Source organism: Typopeltis vanoorti, chromosome 23 (genome assembly GCF_054136105.1).
Source record: "Typopeltis vanoorti isolate ZY-2024b chromosome 23, IOZ_Tvanoo_1.0, whole genome shotgun sequence".
Lineage (NCBI taxonomy): Eukaryota > Metazoa > Arthropoda > Arachnida > Uropygi > Thelyphonidae > Typopeltis > Typopeltis vanoorti.
The window spans coordinates 46,297,220-46,321,118 of NC_143571.1; the positions used below are offsets into that span (position 1 = coordinate 46,297,220).

At 35.1% G+C, this 23,899-nt stretch overlaps 1 protein-coding gene across 1 annotated transcript in view; it reads left to right on the top strand.

Annotated features, from left to right (window-relative positions):
- LOC150093819 (histone-lysine N-methyltransferase 2C-like) overlaps positions 1 to 23,899 on the top strand; it is a 1,065,326-nt gene that overhangs the window by 70,051 nt on the left and 971,376 nt on the right. Inside the window, exon 6 of the mRNA XM_090412524.1 lies at positions 12,449 to 12,673. Coding sequence (XP_090268650.1) covers positions 12,449 to 12,673 — 225 coding nt within the window. The remainder of the gene's footprint in view (positions 1 to 12,448; positions 12,674 to 23,899) is intronic.

Below are 23,899 nucleotides of genomic sequence, written 5' to 3' on the forward strand. Positions count from 1 at the left end.
AATTGAATTAATTCCTCATATTTTTCCATAATTTGTGCTGTGTTTTTCAATTAGTACTTGAACAAATTTGATTTAGTGGTCTTTTAAGTTTTGTAATCTATTTTCTAGTAATATATTTAAAGTGGTCTCGCCTGAGTTTTCATTATTATACTCCTTGTTCTTCATTTCCTCTGTTGTTGGTTGCTGCGTTGACAGTTTGGTACCTGCTGTTGTTTGCTGCATTGGCTGTTTCCTGCCTGCCACTGAAGGCAACATCGCTTTGTTTCCATACAGTGTGGGTCATCATCCAAGTGAGGATATTGTTGTGGCAGCAGTGACAGAGACCAATGTGAGAACAGAGGTTGATTTCATCAACAAAGCAATGTTGATGAAAGGCAACATCGCTTGTTTTCCGTACATACAGTGTGGGCACTCATCACGCTTTTTTGCATTCGATTTTCGTTGCCATGTTGCCTCAAACACTCCTGAACAGAGAAAATGCATATTTCTCTGACAGTTCCTGCATGTTATGTAATTTTCTTCCCCCATTAAATCTTCCTGGCATTTATAGCACTTCATCTTTTTTCTGCTTTTGGCTTTCCTGGTGTGAACTGCTAACATGGTGACTTCCTTTGTTCTCCTGTTACATAGTTGGGGGGCGAACCCCCTTTCAAGGCTTCAAAATTTGAGTCATCAGAATTCAAGGAGAACCAGCCTACCAGTCCAGAACTCGGGGGAGTTGGGCGCTGTAGACATCAAGGGGACGGAGCACCCCCCCTCCCTAGTGTGTGTGTGTGTGTATACACACACACACACACACACACACACACACACACACACAAAGACAAGCTATATTACATTTCAAACAGTATGCCAAAGTGACAATGATTTGATCAACCATTATTCAATTGGCTGACCTCCAGTAAAAAATGAAATTGCATAAAAGTTCTATTCTATTTATAACATCTTTTAGCTTATACGTTGGTAACACATGACTATTAAATTATTTAATCCAGAGATACCCGCCACAGAATACATTTGGAAAAAAGCCACGTTAATACACCGCAGCAAGTTTAAATATGAAAGATTGTTCATAGAATCAGCCTCAGCTCTAAAAAAAAACTTTCCAAACCTCAACAAATTTGGGTGCATGAGACTGCCCCAAATTTGGGAAGCTTGCATTATGAGAACGACAGCCAAGGCCACCCAATATAGCCCACTAGGGGGCACCATTAGGACTCTAGGAACAACAGTAGTTTCTCTCTTCTGCCTCATTTGCTTTTTGTAGTGCCTGCGTGCACATGTCATAGTTGTATGTTCCCAAGAAGACGGCAATGTGACATTGCCGAAATATAGGAAGTATTTATTAAAGTTTCTCATCATCATCATCATCATCAAATTCCTGCCATGTACCCTCAAGGGGTGTACAGGATATGACAGTACTACATGAAAAAATTACATCATTACTAACTTCCTATCTACAATTTTCCTCCAAATCAGTCTGTTACTTGTCAAGACTCCAACATTATCAGATCTTATATTTCTATCGTCTAAGGCACTTTGTACCGTATCAATCCACCTATATCTTGGTCTTCCTCTGGGTCGTTTTCCTGCCAACCTGGCAGAGAACACTTGTTTTGCTAATCTTTCCTCTCCCATTCTATTTAAGTGACCATACCATCTGAGATTAGCTCTGCTAACGCATTCCTGGATGCTGACAATGTCAAGTTCTTTCCTAATATCCACATTTTTAATATGATATTGCCATTGATGCCATCTGTTCACGCCTCTAATCTTTCTCAGGACTCTCATATCTGCAGTCTCTAGTCTTTGGTCAAGTGTTTTACTTCTGACCCAGCTCTCAGATCCATAAGTTAAAATTGGTTTGAACACAGTCTTGTATACAGCTAATTTAGTGTTCCGACTAATTTCTTTCTTATTCCATATGAATTTATTCAATTGACTTCCCACGATACCAGCTTTGCTGATTCTGTTGTCTATTTCTATATTTAGCTTACCATCTTCAGTAAAAATTGTGCCTAAGTAGCTGAAATGTTTTACTTGTTCCACAGGTTCTCCATTCACAACACAGTTGACATTTTCAATGATTCTGCCTATTTTCATTGTCTTTGTCTTTTTATTGCTGACTTTCATAAGATATCTATTACAGCAGTTATTCAATTTAGTCAGGGAATCTTGCAGATTTGAAGCGGATTTATTTAGAAGTATAACATCGTCTGAATAAAGCAAAGAGCTGACATTAACATCTCCAATTTTGATATCAGGTTTAATACCACATTCCTTCATAATGTGATCCATGTAGATAATGAATAACAGAGGGGATAATGTACATCCTTGTCTCACACCAGATTTAACATTAAACCATCTTCCTGTACATCCTTATTTCTAACTGCCGACTTACAACTCAAATACAGACTAAGTATTACTTGACACAATGCCCCATTGACACCATATAACTGCAGCGTATTGAATAGCTTCTCTCTTGGCACCTTGTCATATGCCTTTTCCAAATCGACAAAACTTAAATACAGATCTTTGTTATATTCCCATGCTTTCTCGACTATTTGTCGTAAAGTGAAGATCTGATCCTGACAGCCTCTATTTGGCCTGAATCCAGCTTGTTCTTCACCAAGCTTTTCTTCCACAATTCTTCTCAACCGTTTCTCAAGTATACTTGCATAGATCTTGCCAGGAACACTCAGTAGGGAAATACCTCTGTAATTCTCACATTCAGTTTTATTTCCCTTTTTATATATGGGTACTATGAGAGCTCTACTCCAATCATCGGGAATTCGTCCCTCTGTCCAGGCTTTCTGAACTATGCAGTGCAGCCACTGTAAGACTACTTCAGCATTTCTGGTCGAATATCATCTACTCCTGCTGCTTTTCCACATTTCAAGCCTTTGATGTCTTTTTCTACTTCAAGTATGGATATGTATTCCTGACTGCATGCCTGGTCAGTGTTTTTTATCACTGTGCTGTCATCACTGCTTGTTTCATTTAGCAGTTTTTCAAAGTAATTACTCCATACTTCAAGGATATCTTTTTCTCCTGTTTTCATTTCACCTTTATCATCTCTAATTCCTTTTACAGCACTCTTTCCTCCATTCCTAAGCTTCTTCAACAACCTCCAGAATATTTTGCCACCTTCTTGATATTTATTTTCTATATTCTTGCCAAAGTCCTCCCATGACTTTTGTTTAGCTAGTTTTACACACTGTTTAGCTTTCTTGCATTTGTCTCTATATTCTCTAAGAGCACAAGCCGACTTATTTGCCAGGAACTTTTGATATGCTTTCTTCTTTTTCTTCACTGCCTCTTTAACTTCCTGTGTCCACCAGGGAGTTCTGATTTTTTTATCTTTGCACACAACCTCACCACATGCCTCTCTGGCAGAATCAATCAACGTTTCCTTCAGAGTTTGCCACTGAATCTCCAAGGTTTGATTCCTGTTCTCAAACTCTTTCATTTTCTTTTCAATAATATTTCTGTATTTTAGTCTGCAGTTTACATCTGAGAGCTGCTCAACTTTTATTCGCTTTAAAACTTTCTTACATGTTATTCTTTTCAATATGAAATTCAATTTTATCCTGCTCAAGACTAAATAGTGATCACTTCCAATTTCAAATCCTCTGTACACTCTGGTGTTCTGCACCAGGGAGAAAACATCACTATCAACAATAACATAGTCAATGAGACTTTTCTTATTCCTAGCCTCTTCTCTCCATGTGAATTTGTGCACATTTTTATGTTGGAACATGGTGTTAGTAATAACCAGTCCATGTCCTGAGCAGAAATCCAACAGATATTTGCCATTATTATTAGCTTTGCTCTTTTCTCCAAATTTTCCCAAAATATTTTTGTATGTCTCACAATCATTTCCTACTCTGCTATTTAGATCCCCTACAAGGACCAACTTTTCCTTTTTCATTGTGTCAGTTGCTTTTTCTAAAGCCTCAAAAAATTCCTCCACTTCTACCTTAGTAGAACCTTCTGTGGGACCATAGGCACAAATAAGTCTCATTGTCCAGTTCCCCATTCTCATATTTGCCCACATTACTCTTCTTGAGACTGACTGCCATTCAAGAAGATTAGCCTCGTATTTTGTGTTGAATACTATGGCTACTCCTTCTTTTCCTTGATTGTCATTGCCTGAATATAACATTTTGTATTTATTGCTCAGAAAGATCTCACCAGTTTTGGTCTTTTTTGTTTCAGTTACCCCTATTATGTCGATCTGGTACTTATCTAATTCCTCAGCTAGCTCCATTTCTTTGCCATTCAGGCTTCTTACGTTGATAGTACCGATCTTTAACTCTGGTGATGTTGAGTTGGGGTTTGTTTTCAGATTTGTTCCAGTAGCTGACTTTTCGCTGTTCGCCCTGGTTCCCTGGCGAAAACAACGGGGGCCTTGTTTAACCGGGCGACGCCCCAGCCTGCATGAAATTTTGTCATGTTGTACCATCATTTTTTATTTTGGTTTAACCAATAAGAATACAATTTGGTCGGCTAAATCCCAAATTGCCAGCCCATCCTCGTTCGTTCAGTATCAAAGTAGATACCCAACAGGGTGCACCACGAGAAGGTGAGGATTGGACATTAGGTCAGAAGCCCTGGTCGGTTCTCCGCATTCCTTTAAAGGCTATGTGATGGTCTCCTCTCAGTTATACAGCTTTGACCCTTAAGCACCCCCTTAAAGTTTCTTTTAATTAATATTCCAGTATACGTTGTAAATTCCTTAAATAATTTAATAGTCATATTTATAACATCATCAGAGAATAAATTCATGTAGGTAATTTTAATACTGCAAAAGTGGTGGCCTAATCCATAAGTGTTATTATATTAGAGTTAAGATCCTAGATTATTTACAATCCTATTTATAATTAACTCTTAGACCAAAAGGTTATGTGAGAAGAATATGTGCCATCCATATTCTTGGGATTTTTAGACCACCATTATTGTTAAGATTAGGGTGATTGATAAGAATTTCACAGGCATCCTTAAATTTAGTCTCATACCACGTTTTGGTGTTATGAGAGTAAATGTAAACTCTCTTACCACCGTTTACGTAAAATGTAAACGGATGTAAACAACAGGTGCCTTTCCAGTCTATTCTATGTAGAGTATTCAGGACATGATCAGAAAGGCCAGATTTACCATAGTTGTTAAATTTAATGTGCCGTTTATGTTCCTTTTTTCTTTCCGATAGGAATTGTGCATCCTGTTTCACCTATATAGGGCAAATTACAGTGCAGAGAATATGGTTTACTTCAGGGTGGGCCAGCAGAGGAAGTGAATGCTCGGATGAGTTGAATAAGTTCTTTAATTTTGTAGAAGATTAAAGATGGCATTAAGATTGTATTTCTGTAGTATTCTGTTTATTTTGTCTGATATCCCTTTAATGTATGGAATGGCTACAGTTTTATTTTAATTTTGATTATTTTTATTGTTAAGTGGAGTCTTGTGAAGAATTTTGTTGATAGTAGTTTTGCTATAGCTATTCTTCAGAAAAGTATTGCTGATAACTTTTCATTCATGTTTAAGTGCTTGTTCACTGGAGCAAAACTTCAAAGTCCTGTTTTTTATTGTGTTAATGACACCTAGTTTTTGTGTTAGGTGGTGTTAAGAGTTTGTGTATATATTGACCAGTATGTATAGCTCAGTAAACAGTGAAAGAAAGAATACACAGAATTGACTGGCTGTTGTTTATATCACACCAAAATTTGGTAAGAGTGTAAATTTAGGGCGGCCTGTGAAATTCTTATCAACTACCCTAATCTTAACAATAATGGTAGTCTAAAAATCCCAAGAATAGGGATGGCACATATTCTATCTGCTTAACCTTTTGGTCTAAGAGTTAATTATAAGTATGTCTGTAAGTAATCTAGGATTTTAACTTTAATATAACAGAGCTCATGTTAAATTATGGATTAGCTCACCACTTTTGCTGTATTAAAACTATCTATATGAATTTGTTCTCTGATGATGTTATAAATAGAATATATCCCTGATGTACGTTTTTCCCCCCCACTAGAGGTTAGCCCAGTAGAATAATGGTTGATCAAATCATTGTCATTTTGGCATACTGTTTGAAATGTAATATAGCTTGTCTTTGTGCGTGTGTGCATGCTCCAGATGATGACCTTAATATGAAGGTTGAAACGTCAGGAAATTAATTATTTCTAATATGGTTATAGTTTCCATAATTTTACTGAAATGAATGCTGATCACTGTGTAACACTAAAGGAAAAGATGGCATTAATGCTATCATCATATTAAAAATGAAGATATTAGAAAGGAACTTGATATTCTTAAATTTAAGAACCGGTAGCAGAGCTAATGAAAGGTGGTGTGATCACTTAAATGAGAAAGGAATGGTTAGTAAACCATTCTGGGAAGAAATGGATTAATGTACCGGTATCCATGCAAAGTTGTGGTGCAATAAAAAATCAAGCTGATGTTGAAAGTTTGCAGGAGGATTTAAATAAGCTGGTAAAATGGGCAAAAGAAAATGGATGTCAGTTCAATGTGGAAAAGTGTAAAGTCATGCATTTTAGGATTAAAAGATTACCAGCTGTGTACTACATCGATGGAAAGGTACTCCAAGAGATTGATGAGGCTAGGGACTTAGGGGTATTGGTAGATAGGGAGATGAAGTTCAGAGGACACATTGCTAAGGTGTCCAAGATTGCACATAGGATTACTTGGTTGTTGAGGAACACACTGACATCCAGAGATAAAGAGGTTATTATTCCCCTTTATAAAGCATTGATACTTCCACATTTGGATTACTGTGCTCAGGTCTGGTCACCTGGATTCCTTGGAGATGAGGAGGCTGTGGAGAGGGTTCAGAGAAGAGTGACCAAGTTGGTGAGTGATATAAAAAATGCTCCCTACGTTGATAGATTGAGAGCTTGTAGATTGCAGAGATTGGTTGATAGGCGAAGAAGAGGGGATATGATAGTAACATTCAAATTACTAAAAGGTTTTTATAGGATTGATGCAGGTGAAATGTTTCAGCTGTGTGATAGTGATGGAAGAACAAGAGGTCATCTCTGGAAATTAAAGAAGAGTGTGGTTAACAAAGGTGTCAGAACAAGGTTTTTTGCCTGGAGGGTGGTGAATGAGTGGAATTCATTGCCTGACTTAGTTGTGAGCTCTTCGTCTGTAAATGAATTCAAGAAGAGATATGACAGATATTGTTTTGCTAGTTTGGGTCTCCCGTGATGAGTCTACTGACTCCATGGAGATACCCGTAATAATAATAATAATATCCCTCGATTAATGCGGTTAATTAATCCCTCGATGTTACTGCATATATCAAAATCGCGTTAATCAAATCTGATAATCAATGGTTAAAATTACAATTCGTCCCTGATTGATTACTGTATTAATAATTCGTTTTATATGGTACTCTTTTAGAAAAGATAAAAAATGAACACAAAGTAAATGTTTAATAAATAGTTGTTCCTACATTATTTACTGCAATTTTTTTTATCAAAAGAAGTTATCAAGAGTGGTTTGAACAGTTTTAGTTTTTTTCTTATCGGCATAAATTCTGTGATAACAAGCAAAATGACTCTCCAGACCTTGGCAAACAAGCAATAAAACATAAAGAAAAAACATTACAAATATAATACATGATGGTACAAATTAAGTGGATATTGAATCCAACATTATTTCATAGCTGAATATAGAAACTACAAGAGTTTCGTGCCGAATATATGGATACTAAAAGTTTCGGTGGAGATGCAAGCATAAGCAACCTTATGGGCAATTTGTAGTAAAAGTGGAGTAAGCTCCAGATCACTTTCCTTAGTATTTTGCATAATGTAAAGCACATCTCCTAGAGGACATGTATGATAAATAAGCCTTTGGCTCTCTATTTAAGTAATACATGTTGGTTTATTTTCAGTTACAATCTAGAAATTATTGAACAAAGAATAAAAAAAAAAAAAACAACTAAACCATACTATACTGACATCAGAGGTTGCGGTATTTCTCAGATACAATTTACTGTCAAATATCACAAACTTTACATAATATATGTTAAACCAAACTGACAGCAAAAAACAGTGCAGAATATCACTCATAACATATGAATGCAAAGCTACCAATGACCTCCAAGCTATACACTGAATTGTATAAGAATATTTATATTAAACATTTTGCAGATCTATACTTAAGTTTTGTCGATCTGGAAAAGGCATACGACAAGGTGCCAAGAGAGAAGCTATTCAATACCCTACAGTTATATGGTGTTAATGGGGCATTATATCAAGCAATACTTAGTCTTTATTTGAGTTGTAGGTTAGCAGTTGGAATTGAAGGAAGTACAGGAAGATGGTTTAATGTTAAATCTGGTGTGAGACAAGGATGTACATTATCTCCTTTGTTATTCATTATCTATATGGATCACATTATGAAGGAAAGTGGTATTAAACATGATATCAGAATTGGAGCTGTTAATGTCAGCTCTTTGCTTTATGCTGACGATGTTATACTTCTAAATCAATCTGCTATAAGTCTGCAAGATTCCCTGACTAAATTGAATAACTGTTGTAATAGATGTTTTATGAAGGTCAGCAATAAAAAGACAAAAACAATGAAAATAGGCAGAATCGTTGAAAATGTCAACTGCGTTTTGAACAGAGAACCTGTGGAACAAGTAAAACATTTCAGCTACTTAGGCATGATCTTTAGTGAAGATGGTAAATTAAATAGGGAAATAGACAACAGAATCAACAAAGCTGGTATGGTAGGAAGTCAATTGAATAAATTCATATGGAATAAGAGAGAAATTAGTCGGAACACTAAATTAGCTGTATACAAGACAGTTCAAATCAGTTTTAACTTGTGGATCTGAGAGCTGGGTCAGAAGTAAAACACTTGACCAAAGACTAGAGACCGCAGATATGAGAGTCCTGAGAAAGATTAGAGGCGTGAACAGATGGCATCAATGGCAATGTCATATTAAAAACGAGGATATTAGGAAAGAACTTGACATTGTCAGCATCCAGGAATGCATTAGCAGAGCTAATCTCAGGTGGTATGGTCACTTAAATAGAAGGGTGAGGAAAGATTAGCAAAACAAGTGTTCTCTGTAAGGTTGGCAGGAAAATGACCCAGAGGAAGACCAAGATATAGGTGGATTGATACTGTACAAAGTGCCTTAGACAATAGAAATATAAGATCTGATAATGTTGGAGTCTTGACAAGGAACAGACTGATTTGGAGGAAAATTGTAGATAAGAAGTTAGTAATTATGTAAATTTTTCATGTAATACTATCATATCCTGTACACTCCTTGAGGGTACATGGCAGGAATTTGATGATGAACATTTTGCATGTATCTGTCAGATCAGCTGCGAGCTCCGCAGGGTTAAAGGTGGGTTAATCAAAACTCTTGCCGCACATATCAAGGGATTGCTGCAATTAATTTCACAGCTTTAATCAAATCCCACGTTAAGCAAGGGATACTTGTATTTTGTCGATACATTACATAATATTGTGTTATATCAGCAAAACTGTATATTGGATTTGTAGGTGACCAGAGGAAAGCATTGATATACAGGAGGTGAAAAAAACAGTCCTGCAGTAGTCTAGCATTAGTTATGAATTTTTTTATTTTTTTTTCAGGATTAAGATGTTTCCTATCACAAGTAATAGTCAACTAAACGTAATATGCAAATCGAAAAACTGCCCAACCCATTTGACAAAGAGGTAGAAGACTGCATGATGGCAGTTTACTTGATACTTTTATGCCAGATCTGGTTGGAAGTCTTAGAGATATCAAGAGTCAGCAACTTAAGTTTTTCCTCAATTTTTTCTGCAATAAATGCTCAGCATTAAGGATATAAATAAGATCTCTAGAAGGGAGAAGGCTTGAGTAAGTTGAAGCTTGAAACAAAAAAAGACACTTCAGTCATACTCCGGCTTACGCGAATCCGGAGTTACGCGGTTTCTTATATGTACGTATTCCCGTCACGCCTCACCACTAGATGTATCTTTCCGTCGCCGGCCACATTTGCCAGTGTCGCACATGCTGTGAACAGGCACTGACGTATTTCACGCGGTCTCCATTCATACACGATTTTTTTAGTCTACAAACCTTGCAATTGTTTAATGTTATGCTCTTAATAAAAATTTTATCACATAAAAAATAATAATGTCGCCCAAAAGAAGCAAGTCCAATTCTGCTACAGCTAGCAAGAAAAGAAAAACATTCGAAGCGTACTACACACGGCATTTGTTTGCAAGTCTGAATGAAGCTATGAGGCAAAATGAGCAACTGTCTGTTAAAGAGTTTTGGAAACAGTTTAATGTTTTAGATGCTGTAAGGATTATTGGAGATTCTTTGGGTGTCTCCAATATCGGAGACACCCTTCAGTAGCAAAGAGTTTCCGATATCGGAGACTCTTCGCTACTGAAGAGACCGAAACCTGAGATCCAGTTTTACCAGAAAAGCACATGACAATTGCAAAATTAACAGAAAGTCTCAGCTTAATTAAGAAAGGTTTACAGATTTTGGAGGACATAGATTCTAACGAGGAACGAATTGTAGCCACAAGGCAAGGAATAAAAAAATCACTGGCTTGCTATGAAGAAATTTTGCATGACAAGAAAAAGACGTTAGGCCGTCAGACGAATCTATTAGATTTTATGAAACCATCGACATCGAAATAACTTTCTTTTTTTATGTACGAAAAACTACAATTATGATTATATTTCTTAAAAAATATAGGTTTTTTTTGTAAACCTTTGGTCCCAGTTGTATGTTTGTATATATAAATTACATGCAAAATTATACCTCGAGTTACACGAATTCGACTTATGCGCTTTTCGTTGGTCCCACCTACCTTGTAACTTCGGGGTATCACTGTATTTTAATTAAGGGGATATTAGATCCCACATTATTTCATAGCCTAATAAGAAACTCAAAGAATTTCATGCCGAATATAGTGAACTATAAAAATTTCGGCAGATTGTAGCGTAAGCTAAAGCACATAGTTCAACACTAGGGCAACTCATAGCAAAGGTGGGTAAAGTTCTGATCACTATTATTAGTATTTCCCATAATGTAAAACACATCTCCTAGGGGATGTATGATATTATACATTATGGTGGAAGGTCACTACCCAGACCGGTTTCGACCTTTATTGAGGTCTCATCAGTGAGCAGGTAGACCTAGATAATACTGAGGTTATAACGAAAAGAACTTATATACTTTGCTAGACGAGTTGTAAAAAAGGTGCACCCATAAATTATTTAAATAAAGAGCCAATTAGCTTCACGTCTGCAATGTAACATTATTTAAATTATGTTTATTTATTTATCTTAATTATTAAATTAATTTAATTTATGGGTGCATGTTTTTGACAACTCATATAGCAAAGTATATAAGTTCTTTTTTGCTATAACCTCAGTATTACTCACTGATGAGACCTCAATAAAGGTCGAAACCAGTCTGGGTAATGACCTATCACCATAATGTATAACATCATACATCCCTTAGGAGATGTGTTTTTTTGCATTATGGGAAATACTAAGAATAGTGATCAGAACTTGACCCACATTTGCTACGAGTTGCCCTAGTGTTGAACTATGCGCTTTAGCTTATGCTACAATCTGCCGAAATTTTTATAGTTTACTATATTCGGCATGAAACTCTTTGATTCCGATCTCTTTGAGTTTCTTATTTGGTTTTGAAATAATCTGAGAGTTAATATCCCCTTAATTTAAATAATGTTCAATCGCCGAAGTGAAGCCTATGGGCTCTTTAAGTAATTTATGGGTGCACCTTTTTGACAACTCGTATAGCAAAGTATTTCTTTTCGCTATAACCTCAGTATTATCTAGGTCTACCTACTCACCGATGAGACCTCAATAAAGGTCAAAACCGGTCTGGGTAGTGACCTTCCACCATAATGTATAACATCATACATCTCCTAGGAGATGTGTTTTACATTATGGGAAATAGTGATCAGAGTTGCCCTAGTGTTGAACTATGTGCTTTAGCTTACGCTACAGTCCACCGAGATTTTTATAGTTTACTATATTTGATATGAAACTCTTTGATTCCAATCTTTGAGTTTCTTATTCGGCTTTGAAATAATGTGAGATTTAATATCCCCTTAATTTAAATAATGTTACATTACCAAAGTGAAGCCTATTGGCTCTTTATTTAAGTAAAAAAAGGCACATTAGGCTTCAAAATTTGGATTCCTCAGCAACTCCCAGTTTTTGTTTTCCTGGTTAGATATGCTGGGAACCCTGTTTGGGAATAAAACCAGGTTTGGATTTTATTATGGCTTCAGGTCTTCATATTTTATACAGGAATGTTCAATTTTTATACTGTACTGTATTTTATTTTTAGTAACTAATATAAAATTTAATTTCAGAAAACTGTGTAACCCGAATATTTATCAAATAATTAACTTTTTTTCAGGCCTGGTAAGGTATGTTCCTTTTGCAATCTTGGAGAGCATAGTGCCCTTGGTCAGGGTGAGCTTACCAAGTTTGAACCAACTCCTGGGTTTAATCCTTTTAAAAAGTATGTAAAGACACATCGTAGTTCAACTGAAAATGAATACAGTCCTCCTCCACAAGAAAAACTTATAACTCCAAAATTCATTCCCCTTCGAAGACAAAAAGGTTTTGGAAAATTTGGGAGGTAAAACTATAAATTATTTTATTTTACTCATTATATTTCAAATTGTAAGTGTTCAGCATTTAGTTTTGAGGAAATGAAATTGAGTATCATATTCAAAAGAAAAGTGTAAGAAAGTTTTAAAAAGAATCAAAGTTCAGCATCTTTCAGAGGCAAACTGTAGACTAAAATATACAAATATAAAATATACAAATAATAATAATTTCAGTTTAAAAACAAATCCTTGGACAATCACTGGCAGAATCTGAAGATGACATTGATTCAACCAGAGAGACATGTGTTTAAGCTTCTGCAAAAATTGGAATATCAGAACTCAGTAGAGTTAAAAGAGGCACTTTTGTCAAAGAAGAAATCATATCACAAGTTCCTAGCAAGTGATTCAGCTGATACAGTAAATGAATACAGAAAAAAATATAAGAGCACTAAGTTATGAAAATAGGTAAACAAAAGTTACGGGAAGACTTTGGTGAGAATTTAGAAGATAAATATAGGGAAGGTAGTAGAATATTCTGGAGATTATTGAAAGAGATTAGAAATGGAAGAATCAAATGATAAACACAAAAACCTTAGATAAAGATATTCTGGATGTTTTGAGTAATTACTTTGAAAGACTGCTAAATGAAACAGGCAGTGACAGAACTGTGGATATTTGAAATATGGATATTTCAAATATCCACAGTTCTGTCACTGTGGATATTTGAAATATCCACAGTGACAAATATGGATATTTGAAAGTAGATGATAGTGGATCAGAAATGCTCAGATATGGAGGTATAAAAATGCATAATTCAGAGGGCCTGGAACAGAAGGATGAATTCTGGATTACTGGAATAGATCTTTCATATTTCCCATCTATAAAAAGAGAAATAATAACACTGAATGTGAGAATTAAAGGGAAATTTCCCAACTCTATATGGATCACATTATCAAAATTGGAGATTTTAATCCCAGCTCTTTACTTGTAAAGATGATGTTGCACTCTTAAATAAATCTAGTGCAAACCTGTAGGAGTCTTTAAATTAAATAACTGCTGTAAACAAATTTGGCATGAAAAATCAGTAATAAAAGACGACGACTGTGAAAATAAGTATAAACACTGAAATATTGGCTGCAATCCTGAATGGAAAAACAAGTATAATATTTCATCTGTTTAGGCACAATTTTAAAAATAAAAATAGCAAATTAAAAATATGGAAATACATTAGCATAAGCGAAACTGGTATGTTAAGGAGTCAACTGAATGTGGATTATGAAAGAAATTAATCAGAACACTAAAATAGCTGTTATAAGATGGCATTCAAACCAATTTTAACTGAATGATCTGAAAGTTAGAAATAAATTATTGATTAAAAATTGAAGACCACTGACTGAGAGTTCTGAGGAAAAAAATCTTGGTCATCCACTGTGTTATGCATTTAGAAGCATCTTAGACTGAAATATTTGATCTGACAATATTGGTCTCCTGACTGATAACAGATTAATTTGGATAAAATTTTCCTTTAAATTTTAGTCTATATTCATTGTCTTATATATTCTATAGGATATGTATCAGAATTTGAGGATGATTTATTTGAAATAGAAATAATTAATTTGAGATGGTTTGAATCAGTGAGTACTACAGCACCTACTATTTCTAAATTCTTGAACTATGAAGAACTGCTGAAATTTATAGTCCAAAGTTTCAAACCAACTATGTAAACTTTGTCCACTTTTGCAATCACAGGAAAATATTCACTGTGATGTCATGGATTTACTAGCAGCATGTAATTCTATTACACACTGCTAGTAACTGAAATTATTTTCTTCTACTGAATGCTCACATAATTAACATAATCTAGTCATCTGCACAGCATTATCTCTGGGGATTCTTGCTTTAATGATATTAAAGGACATCACCCTGCTCTTTATCCCACACATGGCATTTACTGTATTTACTTGAATATAACTTGCCCTCGCATATAACTCACACCACTGATTTTACTTTATGAAAAAAGAAATTAAAAAAGTTTTGCATGTACTACCTCCTACATGAAAAAAGTTTAAATATGTTTACATCAGGGCCGATAGTAATTCGCTCTCAACAGTAAACAACACGCCCTCTTCCAACAGTCACGGTACTGCAGATGCAAGAAAAAACAAGTAGTTTTATTGTATCACTGAATAAGGTACAGAGACATTTTGCAATTTGTGTAATATATTTCTCAACAAATAGTGCAGAGACAACTGAGATAAAAACGGCACTAACTAATGAATCACATGTCCCCTTCCCATAGAAATTATGCTGTATAGACTCAAGCAAAACCATATGTTGCACCAGCAAACATAGTATCTAACTAAAAAACTATTGTCCAGGTTTTCAATTGCATGAAATAAGTGTTTGTTTGATTGCATTTGAAATTTTCGATGTCATTAAGACAGATCACAAAGACTAACTCCAAATAAAATTCTACTGCGAACATGCCATATAATGCATGTGTGAGTCCACCTGCCAGCTCGATGCCGAAGCAGCACCCAAACAAGTAGCAATAAAATTCAACCAAAGATTTGAAACTTTGTGTGATTTAGCCCGCCCACGTGATGCAAAGGTTGGCTAACTCACAGATATTATGGAATTCAGTTGAAGAGAATTAGCATTTCAACTCAACATTTGTAGGCTTGCCTTTGTTCGTTGGGTTGCACGATCTTTTGTTAATACCACACTAATCATATGCATGTCTTCATAGCTGCTCTATCTCTACTGGCCTACCATTGCTGTCTGCATTGTGCTCTGCTATCACTTCTCATTAATCATTCAGGATTATTCATTACATATCTCAAGTCTTGCAAGCTACTGGTAATTTTTGCTTGAAATAATGGGAAAAAAAGATGATGCTATTTGGGTAGATGACTTTGATGATGCACACAAGGAAACTGCTCTAGAGGCCGGACGTAGCAATAGCGAATAGGAGATTCTTGGTAAGTCATACCCATTTTCAGTTTTTTCCTAAAACTTTAGTTTCCAAAAATCCCTGCATATATTTCGCACCACGATTTTTTAGCTTTATTTTTGGGAAAAAAAGTGAGTTATATTCAAGTAAATACGGTATTTGCAGTGGTCTTAGACTTCTTGTGGTATAGGAGCAATTGAAAAAAAGCAAACTGTGCAGTATATTTGCCAGAACCTTTAGTGCAGAATATAATTCAGAGAAAAAAGAAATCTTGATATTTCTAGCCTGGCTCCCACTGATGAGACCTCAATAAAGGTCAAAACTGGTCTGGGTAGTGGCCCCTTGCCTTTAATACAAAGCATCATACATCTCCTCCAGGAGATGTGCTTTGCATTATGGGTAAATATTAAGATTAGTGATCAGAGCTTATTCTACTTTTACCATGAGTTACCTTGGTCTTGCACTACCTGCAGGGTCAGCTAGACTTGCATTACGTGCAGGCCAAACTTGACTTATTTGTCTGTTTGCTTACTTGGGAAATGGAGTAAAACCAGGTTTAAAATAGCTTGGTATCTTTAACATTATACCTAAGGTAAAATACTTTCTACATATATATATATATATATACACACATGAGGGTGGTTTGAAAAGTTCTCAGCCTAACAATGAAAAAACGAATTTATAATTTCAAAATTATTTTTATTTTTCAACATAATCTCCCTTAAGACTAATACATTTATTCCAAGGCTATAAATAACAAAGGGATTTAAACATTTAATAACTTTTTTATTTATTAATTATTTTTATTCTTTTTCTTTAATCTATTATACACATGTATTCACAAGAATATGGTAATTTTTTTACTGCAAATATTTCAATCAGAAACTAACTGGTCATCATCGGTGCACCAGCATAATCACAAGGTGAAGCTACAATAAAGAATATTAATTCTACGAGGGTGGTCTGAAAAGTTCCCGGCCTAACAACGAAAGAACGAATTTATAATTTTCAAAATTATTTTTATTTTTCAACATAATCTCCCTTAAGACTAATACATTTATTCCAGCAATGCTCCAGCACCATTATTCCATCCCTGTAGTGGTTCTCAGTAAGATCTGCAAAATACCCCTCTACAGCTGCCTCTTGATTTGAAGAAAAACACTGACCAGCAAGGAAAAGTTTTAGTTTTGAGAAGAGATAGAAGTCAGAGGGAACCAAATGTGGGGAATAGGGTGGATGTTTCAACAATTCATAGTGTAGATCCCTTAATTTTCCTAATTCCAAAACACCATTGTCCTGATGAAAGATGATTTTTTTCTTTTTCAAACCAGATCTTTTCTCACGAATTTTTTCATCTAGTCTGGTTAAAAGATCGGAATAATATTCCCTGGTTATTGTTTTACCCTTTTCAAGATAATAAATAAAATGCCTTTAGCATCCCAAAACACCGATGCCATGATGTTTGCTGCTGATGGAATCGACTTTGTCTTCTTTGGTGCTGAACAACTGGCTTCTGTCCACTGTTTTGATTGCTGTTTGGATTCTGGTGTGTAATGGTGAATCCAAGTCTCATCCATAGTAATAAATTGACACACAAAATCAGTTTTATTCTTGTTAAAACGCTCCAACAGCTGTTCAGAGATTTTTGTATGAGTGTGTTTTTGATCTGCTGTTAGCAAGCACGGCACCCATCTTGCGCAAAGCTTTTTCATTTGCAATTTTTCATGCAAAATATATCCTATACACTCTTTTGAAATGCCTATAGTCTCAGCAATTTCACACACTTTGACTCGCCGGTCATCCAATACCATATTGTGCACTTGATCAATGATTTCTGGTGGTGTTACACTTTTTGGATGTCCTTCACATGGATCATCTTCAAGGCTGGTATGACCACGTTTAAACTCGGCAGCCCATTTCTTAATTGTCAAAAACGAAAGAGAAGAGTGCCCATAAACTTTTATGAATTTCAAATGAATTTCTTTTGGTGTTAAACCTTCTTTTACAAAGAATTGTAACTGCACGATACTCAAGTTTATTCATTTCAAGGGATACAGACAACACTTTTGCTTCAGACAACTGCATAAAATAACTACTTGATAGAACAACTAGCAATTTCACATGGGTTCTTATGACAGATGTACCAACTTAGGGAAAAAAAAAACATTTTGTTGATTATGTATAATATATTATTTCTGGGAAAACTCCCATGTTACTCCTCTTAATAAACTATTATAATTATGGCTATTTTGCCTGCTTCGGTTTAGGAGTGCCCGTGTTTAAATGTCATTGGCTATTTACTCACGGATTCTTAGGGCATTGTAGATGTAAATGTACCAAAAAGTATATGTAGCATAAGGAAGAGAAATTTACACATACCTTTTTCTGGGTGTTGCAGCTTTTCTTCTTTCTGCGATGTCGAAAAACTACTGAGTGTGTGGAGGGGGGGTAGGCAATTTGGGAGAATTAAATTAGAAAAACCCGGGTTTTCTTCAGTGATATATATAAAAACATATATATTATATTATTATATTTTTCCCCTTCCTCCTCCCTATATAAAAAATCAACCCTTTCACCTTTTCCCACCCTATATAATATATGTTTTTATATATATTACTGAAGAAAACCCGGGTTTTTCTAATTTAATTCTCCCAAATTGCCTACCCCCCCTCCACACACTCAGTAGTTTTTCGACATCGCAGAAAGAAGAAAAGCCGCAACACCCAGAAAAAGGTATTTTCTGGGTGTTTATTTTTGGGTGTTTATTTATTTATTTATTTTTACTTGATCTGGAAACCCTGCTCTAAAGACAAAACATGGAACTTTTTCAAGCCACTTCAGGCATCTAATAAGCAGGCAGTAGTCTCACAACAGATAATGAAATTCATGTCTCACCCCCAGACAATCACAAACATCCATGCCCACAGTGGGATTCAAACCCACAACCTGTTGGTTGGAGAGCAGATACACTGACTGTTTGACCAACCAGGCCAGCAAATATAGTATATACACAGTTCCTTGAGGGATAGTGCATATACTGTGTCATGTTCTTCATACCATATTAAGAAAAACTAGGAGTTTGAATACCTAAAGGCTGTGCTAATTTAAAATATAAGACTTTTCAAAATCTTATTAACACTTATAGAATCACTTATTAATAAGAAAAAAATAGTAATTATAGAGATGATGACTCTTGAGATTTTGTCTCAAGCTGTTATGTGTGATATCCTGAATTTTTTTTCCCTTGGACTGTCTGGGCACACTCGTGAAGAAAGTTCAGAGTTTGGATTGTAGATCAGAGAATTTGAATGGAATCAGAGAAGCCTTTCATTCTAGTAGAAGTTATTTTGGTAATTAGATTAGGAGAATCAAAACAGTAATCTGATCATTGAAAAAAAAAAAAATAGTAGAAATTACAGGGGGTCATCCTGCTTGGTGCTGTTGTGGTGCCAAAGGATATGATGTTGAGCATGGACAAAACTCTCACTTGTGGGCTGAGTTATCCAGAGGAGAGGGTATCTGTGGTATATTGAGAAGGAGAACTGATTTTATTTTTTTAAAAATCTCATTCTTTAGATGAAATTGACAATTTGTATTAAATTATTGTTTATAGCAAATAGATTGGTATTTCGTCCAGTTAGTTAGTGGAACTTGCAGATGGAAGTTATTGGAGTTGTATACATTACGTCAGCAAGGATGATGTAGCTGTTTGGGCAATTAAAATAGCAGAAAACTGAGCTTTAGTTATAAAAAGGTGATGTGGTTTTCAGAATTTGGAGAGCAATAAAGAGAGCAGATTTATGTAGCAGAATGAAATACAAGGAACTTCCGAGTCAGAAGATCAAAACAAGAGAGTATTCTAGATTTGGCATTATATGGCATACAGTGCTACCTTGAACAGTTAGGAATGAGTGTGTTTTTATGTTATTCTCATCCATGTATAGTTAGATACTATACATGGATGAGAATAACATAAAACCTATAACATATTTTAGTATTGTATTATTGATTAGCTTGTAGGAATCTTATGTAGAGAGGCCAAAAAAAATTTTTTTTTATCAAGTCTGAATTCAGAACTACAGTACCTGGTTTCATTCCTGACAGTGAACATCATATATCACTTTAAAAATATTTAGATGCTATCCAATCAGACAATCAGACCTGTCATTATAGCTTTAAGTTGAAGTTTGGTTAGCCCTGAATGTCTAAGTTATGTGAATCATTTCTGTTCATGTACATATATAGCATCTACGTAGAAGAGAAAGAGACAGCATATATGGGGGGATGAAAAATTATTGTTATTATATCGGAAACTCCATGGAGTCTGAAGACCCACTGTGGAAAGTCCAGATCGTCCACATAATATATATTACCTCTTTGAATTTCATCACTGACTAAGGACCCACAACTCAGGCAACTCATTTCACACATTCACCCTCCAAGTGAAAATCTCATTCTGAGGCTATTATTACCCATACTCTTATTCATTTTCAAGGAAAGTCCAAGTGCTGAAAAATTTCCTCTTTATCAATTCTACAAAACTCTTTTAGTAACTTGAACATTCCTGTCATATCTCCCTCTTTTCTGTTTATCAACCAATTTCAGTAACCCACAGATCCCAGAGAGTTCCACTGGCCACTCACTATCTTGGTCATTTCCTTCTGGATTCTCTACACCACCCCTCATCTCTGCTTACTAGTGTATTCTTCAGTAACCTAGTAATCCCATAACTAGTTTGTCCACTTTTGCAATATGCCCTCTTAATTTCAAACTTACTATCCCTTTGATCTCTTGTTTTATCAATTCTTTTCATGCTAAAATGCCTAACTTTACACTTTTCTACATTAAGCTGGTATGCCATTTCTCTTTTGCCCATACCGTCAACTTATTTAAACTATTTTGCATGCCTCTACATTGTCTTAACTATAAACTACCTAATTGTGCACCATAAGCAAACAACTGAATATTTCCTTTCAAATCATATTTTCTGTATTATTGATGTGCAGATTAACACGTTCATTGCCAAGCTGAAAATTGGAATTTCGTGTGGTGGCCAAATTTTTTTTATTTTTTTATTTAGTGTTTATTGGGCTCAAAATAAGTTAAATATATTATTTATATGCTTTTATTATTATGTACATAGGATTTATGTACTCTAAATATCTGTTACACGATATTGCGTGATATGTAATTCGGTCAAATAAGTTATATATTTTACAAATAAAAAACATTTAAATATAATAATTATAACTTTAATTATCAGTCTTTTATAATCACATAGCATTTTTAAAAATAACGTACAAATAGAAAAAAAAAAATTATCAAAAATCAACATTTATAGGGAACTTACTAAAAAAAAACAAACAAAAACAATACTCAAAATAAATAAAAACCAAACTTCAAGCACGCTAAATCAATGAATAACTAAACAAAATCGTCGCGTCGTCACCTTGTCTGAACGCCACCACTGTGCACACTGGCTAACATGTGATCGGCCACCAGGTGAGAACTCGCATCACGCTTTATCGCGTGATTGGCAATGAACGTGTTAAACAGCAGTGGTTCAAGCACATAGTTTTGCAGCAAACCACTGGTCACCTGTCTTCTGTATATCAGCAGCTTAACATTCCTTATCTGCTCCCATTTGTGCGCAGAGTATCATGTGATATCCCATCAAGTGCCTTTGCAAATTTCAGCAGTATCATTATGGAACCATTCTTGTTATCCAATTGAAGTGTTGGATACAGTGGCATAGCTAGAGCTTTTGTCGCCTGGGGAAGTTCCTGAGTTTGCTGCTCCTCTCAATACACCAAAAATACTACAAAAAGTCAAAACGACATATAGGGAAATAAATTAAAACACTATGTTTATGCTTATTTTAATTGTAAGTATAGTTGTTGAAAAACTAATTATTAATTAAGTAATAAAATTACTAAGTTAGCGTAATTCATAAATAAAAGAATCGTCGAAAAATAAAATGGTGTCCCACGTAAAAAATGCCACCTGGGTCAGATTGGTCCCCCCCCCCCCCCCCCCAGCTACACCACTCTTTGGATAACAACAACTGGATTATTATAGAAAAGTGAGTAAATTACTAAGCCATTGATCTACCCTTTACAAAACCATGCAGCTCCCCATCGTCTCCTGATGCCATTTTCATGCTTGTTTCATATCTGGTACTTTAAATATTTCTGTGTTTTTTAAGATTGACATAATAAAAATTGAAAACTTAAGGTTTTTTTTTCACTCACTGTTTTCTCTTAAATAGATGCTTGCGGCCCGATTATTAAAAATAAAAGTTGAATGTGGCCTGCAAGTCTAAAACCATGTGTCACTGAAATGACACATGGTTTTAGAATCGGACCATCAATGTGTTGATGCAATTATAGGAAGAACATCTAATGGACACTGTACAAACCATAATAAATTTAGTTTAATCCTTTATCCAAGTGTGAGCAAATAAAGTTTGCGCCTGAAAGTATCTTCAGGACTGGGGTAAGGTGGTACAACACCGGGCAACTCGTTGCAAAGGTGGAGCAAGCTAACATTACTCCTATCTCAGTATCTCCCATAATGCAAAACACATCTCCTTGCGGATATGTATAATGTTATGCATTAAGGGAAGGGCCACTACCCAGACTAGTTTCGACCTTTATTGAGGTCTCTTCACTGGGAGCCAGGCCCAAGTGGAGATACCAGGCAGAAGCATTAGCAAGGTCATCCCCACCTATAGGAGTTGCCAAACAGTGTGCCACTTTTTTATTAAATTATTCTGCATTTAGAGAAAGATGTTGAGAGTTTATTTTTCACTTGGTTAGGCTATAATAAATTTAGTTTAATCCTTTATCCAAGTGTGAGCAAACAAAGTTTGTGCCTGAAAGTATCTTCTGGACTGGGGTAAGGTGGTATACAACACCTGGCAACTTGTTGCAAAGGTGGAGATGACCTTGCTAATGCTTCTGCCTGGTATCTCCACTTGAGCCTGGCTCCCACTGAAGAGACCTCAATAAAGGTTGAAACTAGTCTGGGTAGTGGCCCTTCCCTTAATGCATAATATTATACATATCCACAAGATGTTTTTTACATTATGGGAGATACTGAGATGGGAGTGATGTTAGCTTGCTCCACCTTTGCAACGAGTTCCCGGTGTTGTACCACCTTACCCCAGTCCTGAAGATACTTTCAGGTGCAAACTTTATGCTCACACTTTGATAAAGGATTAAACTAAATTTATTATAGTCTAATAAATTTATTAAACTAAATTTATTATAGTCTAACCAAGTAAAAAATAAACTTTCAACTGTACAAACCACTAACTGTTTCGCTTTTGTTAGGTAGGCCAATGCTCTGACTTTGGGCACCATGGAAAAATCTTGATGCACTATGAACTGAAAAAGTTTGGGAACCACTGGTCTAGAGGATAATTAATCTTTGTATGATTGTTTATATAACTTGATTTTTCTTTAAGATCATATCAGAAATCCTTATTTCAGACACAGATTGCATCTCTTGAAATATTTAAAATAAAGAAAGATAAGTACCTTATCTAAAATATATGATATAAAATAAATCATTATTTCAGGTATCAACTGCTGGTACTTTTAACATGTACTGCTGTATTGATATCAGTATTATTTTTCTGAACATGTGCAGAATAAATCCACCTGATTTGTACAAAATTCATTATATATTTTATTCCTGCTTTAATTTTCAGAGGAAAAAGCATGTAGTGTATATGTATACACACTAATAATAATCTTGCCATCTGAACATGAACTAATTACACATTCAAAAAAAAAAAAGGTGTTAAAGAAAGTTTGTTGCTTATTTTATATTACTGTATTTACTTGAATATAACTCACCCTCGAGTATATCTCGCACCCCTGATTTTACTTTATGAAAAAAGGAAATTAAAAAGTTTCACATATACCTCGCACATGAAATAAAGTTTAAAACTTTAAGAAATACATATTGAATGTTGTAATGGCAATTTCAGATATTTTGGAATTTGGTTGAAGGAAATCAGCATTTCAACTCAACAATCATAGGCTTGCCTTTGTCATTGAATTGAAATGCTGATTTCCTTCAACCAAAGATAGAGATGGAAGCAACTAGTAGAAGAAATGTGGGAATTAGAGCATTGACTTCTAATCGATGTTGGATTGCACAGGAATGGATTAAGAGACTATCATTAGAACTGTTGCGCAACTAAATTTTGAGAGCTTGGGAAAACGATTTTTGTAAGAAATAATTAATTTAATTACAGAAGCATTGTCGCTAAAAGTTTCAAATATATCTTGTG